The following is a 12,658-nucleotide window of genomic DNA, read 5'->3' as shown; positions in this document are numbered from 1 at the left end:
CCTAAAAGGAAGTTTTTCCTCACCACCGTCGCACCAAATGCTTGCTCGTGGGAAATTGTTGGGTCTTTGTAAATTATAGAGTGTGGTCTAGACCTACTCTATTTGTGATGTGTCTTGAGATAACTCCTGTCATGATTTGATATTACACATAAAATTGAATTGAATTGAACTAAATATAAAGCAACAGCCAGCAGCTGGTTAGTTTAGTTTAGCACAAAGCCTGAAAGCAGGGGGAAATGGCTGGCTTTGTCGTTTTTACAATTAGTGTTTTGTACGAATTTTACAAACAAGATACATCATGTTAATTAGTGAGCTTTGAAGGTGTTGGAAGGCATTTTCTTTCAAATTTGGCTCAGGCTAGCTGATTTCCCTATGCTTCCAGTCTTTTATGCTAAGGTAAGCTAACCATCTCCTGGCTGTAGCTTAATATTGAACAGACAGCTTATGAGAGTGGTGTCGATATTTTTTTTTTAAATTTTATTTAACCTTTATTTAACCAGGTAGGCCAATTGAGAACAAATGCTCATTTGCAACAACGACCTGGCCAAGACGAAGCATAAACGTGCAAGACAACATTAAGTTACACATTCAATACGCGAAATACAAACATACAAAAGTACAGTGAAGACTCTACCAAAAATACAGATCTAATATCAAATCAATAAAAAGTTTGTGCAATGAGATGTCTAAGTAGTATGGCAATAACGCAGAACAATACAGTAGTCCAAGTAAAAATACTGAGCGTAGTACAGATTCTACAGTTTGTGCAGATGGAGTTAGTGCAAAAGAGCATTAAACAAATATTAAACAATCGTCTCATGTAATTCTCAGCAAGCAAGCTAATAAGCGTACTCCCCAAAATGTCAAACTATTCTTTTAACTTTTAAGCTATCTATATTAGCATAGATCTTCGCGGTTGTGATTGTGTTTATAGTGATCTCCTGTATGTCTGCATCTCAGGTAACCTGGACAGACACGAGGAGATGGAGAAACTGGTGGCTAAGTTCCTGGGCGTGGAGTCAGCCATGACGTTTGGGATGGGGTTTGCAACCAACTCCATGAACATACCGGCACTGTCTGGCAAGGTAAGACCACAAGTGATAGATGTTTCCTTGGTAGAGCTGCGATGTATTCTTGCTGCACACTTCTCCCTTCATTTGCTGTCTCCGCTCTTTAATCTGCTATCTGTTTCCTTCTCAGATTTCCTGTATGTTGTCACGGCACTTTCTCTCCTCTTTTTCCTCTCTCTCTCTGTCTGTCCTATGTCTCATTGTCTCTCTCCATATATTATATGAATGTTAAGTTGTCATTGATGAAATGCATTTTCTATCAGGCACTTTTGTTTGTGGAGTAGATTTAGCTAACCATTCCATAACATCACGCCATAACAGATCACCGGTAGCACCAAGTACACAGAGACACAAAGCCACCCTGTGGCCTCATATCAGGAGGACCCACTTCCGGTTCACACAAGCAATTGGTGGCTTGGCTACGTGTCAGAGTGTAAAATGACAGAGTCACAATGCTGTTGATGCTGTTTGTTTGGTAGATATTAGTCTATATCCAAGACCTTTCCACTTCTGGGATTGCTCTGGTGCCACCGGAAATTCCTAACATTACTAAAGTGATTTGTAAGTAGGTCTGTATGTATAACACTATCCACTATGTCAGATGGATAACAACAACAACTCTGTATGAGGCATTTGTACGTAATAAGGTTTGTCCGGTATCCTGCAGGGCTGTCTGATTCTGAGTGATGAACTGAACCATGCCTCTCTGGTCCTGGGTGCCAGACTCTCCGGGTCCACCATCAGAGTCTTCAAACACAACAGTGAGTCTGTGATCATCCTCTTATAAGAATGTCTCCTACCTGCATTTATAGGGTCCATTTATTGTTCTTATTTATGTTTCAGTCCCCTAGTTGATAAGATAAGATAGACTTTATTAATCCCACACTGGGGAAATGCCTTTGTTACAGCAGCTCACAAGAAAAATACACATTAAATAGACATAGGAAACAAATATACAGAAAGTATTATAAGAAATAGAAAAAAATAGAATTAGGTATTCTAATTCTATTTTTTTCATTCATTGCTTCCTTCTCTAAAAGTCTCTACAGCTTTTATTTCCTTTATCATCACACACTTAAGCAGTAATGATTTTCTTCCATATCCTTCCACATGCTGTATGTCACCACTGTGAGGTAATTTATTCTCATCACTTTGATTCATACAGTGGTAGAAATACATTGCAATACGCAAACGCACACTTATGGCGGCGTTAGCTCTGCATTCTATGTCTTGTTTTAAAGGAACACGACGACTTATTGGGACTTTAGCTTATTCACCGTAACCCCCAGAGTTAGATAAGTCCATACATACCCTTCTCATCTCCGTGCGTGTTGTAACTCTGTCCGACAGCTCCACCGGTAGCTTAGCCTAGCACAGATCCTGAAGGTAATCGGTTCCAACTAGCCTACTGCTCCGAATAAGTGACAAAATAAACGTCACAGCGTGTACAAATAACAAGGTCACATGAGACACAGCCATCTTCTAACCGTATATAAACTGGGAACTATATTCTCAGAAAGGTGAAGCATTTCTACTTCTGCTACTTGGGCGGAGTGATATGCTTTGCAGCACCTGAGAAGCCCCGAGCAGATCAGCAGTGCTTCGCCTTTCTGAGAATATAGTTCCCAGTTTATATACGGTTAGAAGATGGCTGTGTCTCATGTGACCTTGTTATTTGTACACACTGTGACTATACAAATCACACCATGTAAATAGGAACATGTTGGCGTTATTTTGTCACTTATTGGGAGCAGTAGGCTAGTTGGAACCGATTACTTTCAGGATCCGTGCTAGGCTAAGCTACCGGTGGAACCGTCGCACAGAGTTACAACGCGCACGGAGATGAGAAGGGTATGTATGGACTTATCTAACTCTGGGGGTTACGGTGAATAAGCTAAAGTCCCAATAAGTCGGCGTGTTCCTTTAAGTCTTTTATCGTAATTTGAGTATTTAGAAAAGTCTGACCAACCCACATTGTTTTTTGCTTATTTGAAGTAATATTCCATTTTCATGGAAAACATTTTGACATGTAACATTAAGAAAAGCACAGGTGTAAATAATAAAATGAATGATGTCTGCTTCAGGTACTGTGCATGCTGGCTAACGTAGTGGTTATCTGAGGACGGGTGATTCGGTGGTTGTCTCGCAAGAATAACAAAAAGACGCAACTGGCATCGCTCTGTCTGATCAGTGCGCCCAAATAGGCAGTTTGGTCTACGTCGCGTTTTGCATCCTTCTAACGCGCTCTGTCCAATCAGGGCCTAAACTCATTCTATTTCTGTGGTCAATGTACAGTGCTGAGCGCCATTTTCTTTGGAACTAGTCAAACAGGCAAACACGGAAAACAGTTCAATGTTCATTCTACTCTCATTCAATTTCAACGATTGAAACTGTTGTCGAGTGTCTCACTTTCTTCTAAACAATCTCCAGTTGACAACAGACTGCGATTGTTTGGTTTTTCTGCCACCACTGTTGATACCGTAACTTTCATTTCCCCAGTATAATGCAAGGATCTCTTGATTCTCCTGTCAGATATGCAGAGCCTTGAGAAACTGCTGAGAGAGGCCATCGTTCACGGGCAGCCCAGGACTCACAGACCATGGAAGAAGATCCTCATTGTGGTAGAGGGCATTTACAGGTAGCTTACCCATTTCTTTCATGAGATGGATATTTAATAAAAACCTTCCAGGCATTTTAAAGGTGCAGTTGAGAACATTGATGACATTCAGCCACTAGATGTTGCACTCCCCCGTTCTACTGCATTCACGTCACTGCAAGTGGTTGCCAGGCAACTACTATTGGCTCACAAGCCTTGTTAAAAGCTGGAACCAAATGTAAGACATCTTACACAGAGATAAAAAATTTAAATTCACAATCAAAATTATATATATATATATATATATATATATATATATATATATATATATATATATATATATATATATATATATATATATATATATATATATATAATTTTTTTTTTTTAAAAAAACTGATACTTTATTCCGCACTTTTTCTATGAGCTTTGTGGATGTATTATTTATTTTTGTAAATATTTTTTTTTCTAGATAAGTGTCATCAATGAAACCTTTTTGTTGTCGTTGTACAGTATCTCTTCATTCTTTTGATTTGGTTTCTGACCTTTTTGAGCTTTGTGTTTCGAAGTTATTCAAATGGTAAAGCGTTGGTGAAGATAACAACATAATGGGGGGGGGGGATACAGCATAGCATCGCCATATTTTCCGTGGCAATACTGTATCAATACACAGTATCGATCTATTATTACATATGTGTTGGTCAGTTTGTCTGCTTGACAATCCCATTCAATAAAATTGAAGTGAGATGAACAGACAGACAGATGTTGACAAAGTTTCCTTTTGGGGACATCATTTGAAATTAGGAAAAGTTTGAAGTTGGAAAAAAGGTGAAAAAAAATTGCAGAATATTGCAATCTGTTTAAAATCGCAATAATATCGTATTGTGACATAAGTATCGTGATAATATATCGTGAAGCCTCTGGTGATTCCCCATCCATACAACATAATAGGACGTGTTGTCAGTTCAGGGACAGGGACATCAAGGTTTACAGCATTTACACAAATTAGGCTAAGAAGTGTAATTAGCCAAAAAGCAGTGGAACATAGGAGTTACCAGCTTTAAAATCCCCATGATGTTCCTACTGGTTTCAACGTGAACACCGCCTTAACATCTTAATTGCACAAGCAGAAGATTCATCAGATTTTGTGCATTGGTAACTGTTTCAAATCAACAGATTTTAGATTGAAGTTCTATACTTCTTTTAAAGCTACTTCTCTGTATTAGCTTAAACATCGGGCAAAGCATGTATGTGAGTAAGAGGCTTACACAAACACATACAAAAAAAACAACCTTATCTTCTATTGATGGTTCATGTGGTTCCATTAGATTCAGCAGTATCAACACTCCCGGGACTGGATTGCAGGTTGACAGAGCTGATTCAGTGCTTGGTTAGCTTTTACTGGTTGTTGCAACGTTGGTGCTGCAAGAAGCTGCACTATACAGTAAAGCAATCTGCAGCTACAAGGTGCAAGCAAATCATGCACTTGCCTGTGACAGTTACGTTATTTCCACGAGTTAGCATACCTTTATGTTAACATATTTGAGGCATGCTATTTGAGACGTAATCTTTGAGACATGCGTTTCCCAGCAGTTTACTTAGACCTTGAGTAGGGAACAGATAGCACTCCCCTGAGCTGAGATTTCCTGGGTTGTCAGGGAAGCAATGAACATGAACACATCGGGAACGTTTGCTTGACACTGGCTATCCCTTGCCTTTTCCTCCCTGCAGCATGGAGGGAAGTGTAGTGCGCCTGCCAGAAGTGATTGCCCTGAAGAAGCGCTACCGGGCCTACCTTTACCTGGACGAGGCCCACAGCATAGGGGCACTGGGGCCGAGAGGGAGAGGGGTGGTCGATTACTTTGGCCTAGACCCCTGTGATGTGGACGTCATGATGGGCACATTTACCAAGAGCTTTGGCGCTGCAGGGGGATACATCGCAGGGAAAAGGGTGAGGATGGAGGATTGTACGTTTTTATTTTATTGCCGTTTTTATTTGTTTTTGAAAGCAGGGTTCTAAAGAAAGATGTACACGAGACGAGATAAGGGTGGCAGCGTAGAATGAGCTGAACTTTAGCTCTTGTAGTGACAAGACGTGGATAGTTTTCCAGTTCAGTAACCCAGTGTTCTTACTGGGTTACTAAACTAGGAAAAACAGTCAAGTGACAACGTTTTATAAATAAATAAACAAAAAACAAAACAAAAAAAGGAGTCTCAGCAGATGTGTAACCAAGTTTTAAAATGACAAACTGTTAAATGGCTTTTGTCACCGACTCCCGTCACCTTCACTGCATTCTCTGTGATTTTTTTTTTTTCCCCCTTCATTTTTAAAGAAAGCCGGCATTGAGGCATGAAGTCAGTGTCAAGTTAGGATGAAGCTTACAATAAAGTGTCGATAACCTGCATGTCTTTCAAACTTTGTGACAAAACCGTACCTATGGATGATAGTTTAAAGTTCTGTTTTCTAAGAGGAAGGACAACATCTGAACAGTGTTTTTTTTTTGTTTTTTTTTAAATCAGTACTACATCACATTTTCCCTAAATATACTGCATAAAATGTAGTTTGCTTTGGAGTCCAGAGCCTATAATATTCTTACAACGTGCAAAACAGTATACTTCCCATGATCTTTTGAAATGTCAATGATTATAACCAACTGTGAATATTTTTTTAATGCTAATAGAGCGAATAAGGGTCATTTTCCCACAGTAAAGTACATCTTAAGGAAGCCATGTCAAGCCTTAGTTACAGAGAGCTCTGAACTCTCCATGGTCAGATTTGTGAAGTAATTAAATCTTTTTATGCACATCTACTTACATCTCCTGTGTATCTGCTGGGGTTTAGGAGCTTATTGAGTACCTGCGCTCCCATTCCCACAGTGCGGTCTACGCCACCTCCATGTCTCCTCCGGTAATGGAGCAAATCATCACTTCTATGAAGTGCATTATGGGAGAGGATGGCACAACAATGGGTGAGTCCTACAACAATATTAAAGGTACCCTGTGGAGTTTTCGACCTAGTAGTGTTATTGAAGCATTTTTTTTTTTTTTAAATAAGTGGGTCCCCGTTTTGTTTGTCTGACACACATGCAGGTGGGTAATAATATTAATGTTCAGTCGGTCGCACCATTGGTTTCACACGGATGAAACTAATGTAAACAATGCAGGTTTTAAAATGTTTGGCTTTGCAAATGTTTTATGAGAAAGGAAAAAGCATTCAACACATTTGTAAGAACTCAAAAGATACACATAATGTGTTTTGAAAAGAAACACTGAAGGTAAACATAGCTTTTATTGGTTTACAAGACAACTCCTCAGGGCACTTTTAAACTTAATGCTTAGAAAGCTCCCTGACTAAGACTTGGATGTAATGAAAAGTCTACCCATTTCATTTACACATAATGTGTCAATATGTCTTTGACTGTATTAACTAGGCCCCAATGTCCTGTACCTATTTTTTTGTTTTGTTATTTTCTGAGGCCGATAGATAAGCGCTCTCTGTTCAACAAAGAGTTGAAAGCACACTGAATTGCCATTCCTTGAACCTTGTTTTTGTTGTTTGTATTTTTAAACCAAGAGTGACATCTAGTTGGGTCAACAAATACAACTAATGGTTCATGGACGTAAGAGATAAGACAACTTTGTCATTATATTACAATGAATGCAACGGAATTACGAGTGCACCTCCCAGCAATGCTTAAAGGTGCTCTAAGCGATGTGACGCATTTTTTTAGGCTACAACGTTTTTTTGTCACATACAGCAAACATCTCAACAGCTTGTGTCTTTAAATATTAACCGTGACAAACAAACAAAATGAGACCCCTGTTGGAGTCCTCGTATCCCGACTACAAAGAGAAGCTCCTTGATGTCCTCAGAAATAAAGGGTTTATTAAAATAGCTTCAAATGCTCAAGCTGCTTGCTTCAAAGTAGCCTACAGCTCAAACCGTACCACTGCCAGGCTAATTAATTATGACATGACGGGACCAACAAAGTCAATGATGAACATGCGTCAGATACTTTTATAGCTAATCCTTTAAGAGGGACGACCATCAGATTAGCATTGCCGTTGTCTGGGTGAAGTGAATCTAACCTTAGCTGCTGTAATTGTCATCAGATGCCACCGGGAATCAGTGCACACTATTGAAATCTAAGACTGACTCAATGTCACAATAGTCTTATTAGACCAGTTATTCCTCAAAGAGAGTTGAAGCTGCATCAATTTTAGATAAAGTAAATAGTATATCTCTTCTACTCATCCATGATTGCAAGGGTAGTCCAGAAACATCTTGGTTATGTAAGATTTAGCCTTTGTTTTCTTCACCCCAAACTGTCATTTTTGTTGCTGGCATAGACTATCATTTGTATGGTCAGAAAAACACTATGGACCTGTATGTCTTTGTAACAATGACCCACACAGAATGACCCAGTTGTACATTGTACTGTATATAGACGAAGCTTGATAAACTAAATGATCAAACACTTTGATAGAAGTGATTTTAATTTCCATTCGAATTTGCTGTCAACTCTCATGTTTTCAAAATGTCTTCTCATCATCCCCAGGCTGTGAACGTGTGCGACAGCTGGCAAAGAACACGGTCTATTTCCGCAAGAGGCTTCGAGAAATGGGCTTCATCATCTACGGCAATGAGGGCTCACCTGTCGTACCCATGATGCTCTACATGCCCGCCAAGATAGGGTGAGCCTCGAGCTTTGGCCAGCTGCTGTTAAGACTTCATGCACTAACTCCCCCCTGGATCAACGCAGTGTGATCAAATCATATGATTGGATATCAGCTGATAATATTTTTTGATTTCTGACATTTTACAGCGACAATGCACAGCTCCTTAGCAGTACCAGAGTTAGCTTTAAGCTAATTTTCATCTTGGAGATACATTTGTTTGTCTGAAACATACTTTGAATGCAGTGTAAGACTTTAAACTTTACATGTACGTTACATAATTTATCTCTTCATAGGCCAATTATAAATATGCCTAAATATATCTTAATAGATGCTGATAGCTGATTTAGATTTTTTTGTGGAAACCAGATCAAAACAATTTATAGATAGATAGATAGATAGACTTGACATTACAAATTTACATTTTGAGCACTCCTTAGTTTGTGGATTTCCGAGAGTTGTTCATTTTCACTAATATTTTTAGACTGTCTTAGACCACGTATGATTTTTTGAAATTGGGCGTAGTCTCTAACCCTAACCCTTTTTAATGCGTTTATGAAACCCATAGTGTGTTCTTGTGTCTCCACATGTTTGTCCCCCCAGAGCGTTTGCCAGGGAGATGTTAAAGAGGAACATCGGGGTGGTGGGCGTTGGCTTCCCCGCTACACCCATCATCGAGTCCCGGGCACGTTTCTGCATCTCGGCCGCCCACACAAAAGATGTGCTCGACACGGTAACTAATCGCTTTTACTACTGTACAACCGTTTAGACAGATGGGGAGACAAAATTTCTCACTTAAAATGGCAAAGAATTAGATCTCAATTTGAGAACATTTATTAAAACAAATTACAGCTCTCCTGTTCCAAGTTGGTGAAATGACTTTCAATTTCAATCAGTCTAATGGTGGGGAAACTGTCAGTAGTTGGCAAGGACACTCCATTCTGACCCCAAATGTCTTCTTCTAGAGATGTCTTTGAGCCACTTCAGACACGCTGAATCCGTCCCAGCACTGTCTGTCAGCTGGTTAACCCCGCAGGTTAATGTACAGTGTATTCACACTATATTCCATTTTTTGTTTAGAGTTTAGACCGCCACTCTAACCCTCCTATTTCCTCATTGTGTTGCTCTACGTCAGTGCAGACTGTTCAGCTTTGATCGCTCTTGGCAACACATCAAAAAGCCACCCACTCAACTCACAACAAGGGCTCCTCTTCTACTATGCTGAGCTCACTGCAGACCTGCATGCTCGTGCTCTTCCAGTCACCGTCTTCAACTTCAGCCTGTATCTCATTTCAGCATAAATATGGATCATTTCACACAGTGGCTGAACCTTCTCTTCTCTCGTCTAATTGGGGTGTCCTTGTGGCTCAGATGCATACTCTGTCTCCAGGAAGTGCTGCCGTTATCCATTCCCATTCCTCTTCTTGCTCTTTAAAAAAAAAAAAAAAAAAGAATATAAATAAAGTGAAGACAGGGAGTGGGAGTATTGTAGTGCTTTTATCCGTCACGATGTTAACGTCTCTTTGTTAGCCTCTCTCTCTGTATCATTCTCTCGTACGTTGATGCGTCATGTCAATTTGTGTCTCTTTTATCTCCTGGTGAGCTTTCACAATTTTTCCCCACGCATGTACGCATAGACGTCAATTCTTTTACTTGTGTCCTTCTGAATACCTTTTATTTCACTGAATGCATTAATATCCTAAACCTGAAACAAATGCTAAATCATACTAATCTCCACTGTCCTCCTGAAGTGAAAATTGACTTTATTTGGGGCTTTCTGTGGCCAAAGGGGTATAATAATGCCATTCAACTGCAATGCATGGCAACAGTAGGACTGGATGTAAATGCATACAAAGTCAATTGAAAGACAATAATAGAGATGAATAGATGCAGATTTACTATAAGTGCCACAAACTGATGTAAAGACCCATCAGGTTGAAGCTGCACTAATCAATATGTTTATGTTTTAGTTGTTTTTTTTTTAGTATGTGTAAAGTGAAAGGTGTCGCTCGAAAGTAACGAACCCACAGAGAACGATCACCCGACTCAGCTCTATGGACCTTTTTAACATTTCTCAGCTCATTGTTTTGGTTCTTTAGCTCGCAACTTTACGGTTTTGGTTCAGCTAAAGAGCCAAAAGGAAAGTAAATATTTAAGGAATATATATTTTTTTTTTTAAGACTTCTTTTTGGGTGAAGAGTTTGAGCCAGAATGAGCACTTCCTGCTGTCTTAAATAACATATCTGTATGAACTCGTCGCCTCCTGTGCCATAACAAGATGCCCCACTGGTGACTTCACTTCACACCCAAGTAATAGGAATGAAAAATGGGAAAGATTGGGTCCGTCTGTAGCATTAAAAGTCAGTGGTGTTTTTTTTTTTTTGTTTCAGCCCAAGTTTGTGATTTATTCTCACAAGACGTGTGTTTTTCCATAAAACTCTTGCTTGTTGCAGCTTTAAATGTTCCTTGAGCCACATATTGCCCTTCATGGTGACAGCTTATTTATTATATAAATGTCTCCACAGGCGCTGAGTGTCATCAATGAGGTAGGAGACCTTCTTCAGCTCAAGTATTCCCGACGCAAAAGACAGCCGTCTTTGGCCCGGCCCTTTGATGATAATGTGTATGAGGACATTGACGACTGATGAACCACTCCGCTCCTAAAGTGGCGTGAACCAGAACAACCCCAGAAAACATAGAACAGGTCAAGATGGATCACAAGTCTTCCACAAGGACCGAGATGTGCGCAGGTGCCCCTTGTCACTCGCTTTCCATAATGTAACCCCCAACAAAAGAAAACTACTTAAAACTATTGTCTTATTCAACTTTGCCTTACATAACCATGCCAAACTTGGTGGTGCACTGAAACACCACACTTCTGCTTTTTCTTGTGTACTTTTTATGTGTGTGTGTGTGTGTGTGTGTGTGTGTGTGTGTGTGTGTGTGTGTGTGTGTGTGTGTGTGTGTGGGAATATAGATCTAAAGTGAACTTCATCGGGGTAAAGTTAGAGATTACTTTCAAACATTAATCAAAAGGCTTGTTCTTTCATCCAGTAGCGTTCAGATCAGTGATCACTGCCATAGGCCGAAAGCACTGGATGTTGCACTGTTTACACAAGGCCATGTGAGTGACCAGATTTCATTCCTGTCTGTTTTGTTAGCAAGATATCGTACCAAGTAAAATGGATTTTAAGGATTATGTAAATAATGATCCAGATCTGGACTGCCGTTGGACGACTATAGCATTACAGTTTACTCTATTAATGTGCTAATGGGAGAACCTTAACATCCACCTGGCATTCTTTTGAGACTTGTTTTTGGTGGCAGTGCACACTCTACTAGGGGGCTTCTAGTTTTGTCCAAGTTGGTTTTTGTATATTCAAACAGGTAGAACTTTTTTCCCATTTTTTTATTTTTTTATTTAGGGAATAAGACTAGTCAAAAAAGCCCTGCTGATGACACCTTGAACCTGACTTTACACATTTTTGAACCAACCAACATTTTAGATCATGTTATATTGTTTGTCAGAAGATAATTACCCCGATCAATGCAAGGACTGAATTAATTTGATGTTTGGGTAAATATGATTATTCTTTTTGTTTCTTTCAAGAGTTAGATTGGAAGATCAATACCACTTTCATGACCGTTTGGTAAATATGAATCTACAGCTAGCAAGCGCTTAGCTTACCCCAGCCTAAAGGAAAATAGTTCCAGCCCGTAACTTTCTTTAAAACCAAAAATTGTAACTTTTACATTTTGGTTTTTGTACCGTTAAAACAAACTGTTTTCAGTTGTTTTTTTATGCCAAGCTAAGCTAATTACCTGATGGCTCTAGCTTCATATCTATCATACAGTCACAAGAGTGTTATCAATCCCCTATTCTAAATTTAAAACAAAGCAAAGTGTATTTCCAAAAATACTTTCTTTAAATTCAGGTCAGTATGGTGCAAGTGCAGGTCAGGTTAAATGTCTAATGTTTGCTACAGTAAGCTAATCTACTAAGCATAATTTGCATTTTTTAAAAGCCATTAAAAAACTTGTGAAAACAGTCATGAACTACAGCTCGACAATTTAATTTTCCTCAACTAACACCAGCTCTGGATCAGTGGAACTGTGCCAAAATGGAAATGGTTTAAAAAGTAGTGATCATGTCATTAGCCATATTATCGTAGTGTAACAGAGTAAATTGCCCACACACAGAGGAAAACAAACATATGCTGTATAGCCCCAACAATCAGAGGCTGATATCTTCTTAAATGGACTGTACATGGCATTAGCAAAATCCATCAAAATCAGCAAGCACATCTGCATCAAT

At 39.3% G+C, this 12,658-nt stretch overlaps 1 protein-coding gene across 1 annotated transcript in view; it reads left to right on the top strand.

Annotated features, from left to right (window-relative positions):
* The window catches only part of LOC116042444 (serine palmitoyltransferase 2-like), a 21,106-nt gene extending 8,481 nt beyond the window's left edge, over nt 1-12,625 (top strand). The window contains exons 5-12 of the mRNA XM_031288597.2: nt 961-1,085; nt 1,738-1,831; nt 3,603-3,708; nt 5,398-5,617; nt 6,509-6,635; nt 8,226-8,361; nt 8,947-9,076; nt 10,869-12,625. Coding sequence (XP_031144457.1) covers nt 961-1,085; nt 1,738-1,831; nt 3,603-3,708; nt 5,398-5,617; nt 6,509-6,635; nt 8,226-8,361; nt 8,947-9,076; nt 10,869-10,988 — 1,058 coding nt within the window. The 3' untranslated portion in view covers nt 10,989-12,625. The remainder of the gene's footprint in view (nt 1-960; nt 1,086-1,737; nt 1,832-3,602; nt 3,709-5,397; nt 5,618-6,508; nt 6,636-8,225; nt 8,362-8,946; nt 9,077-10,868) is intronic.
* The last annotated feature ends 33 nt before the right edge of the window (nt 12,626-12,658 follow it).

Source organism: Sander lucioperca, chromosome 18 (assembly GCF_008315115.2).
Source record: "Sander lucioperca isolate FBNREF2018 chromosome 18, SLUC_FBN_1.2, whole genome shotgun sequence".
In the NCBI taxonomy this organism is placed as follows: Eukaryota; Metazoa; Chordata; class Actinopteri; order Perciformes; family Percidae; genus Sander; species Sander lucioperca.
Note: the sequence above shows the minus strand (reverse complement) of the source record. Positions and strands in the feature narration are given on the sequence as shown.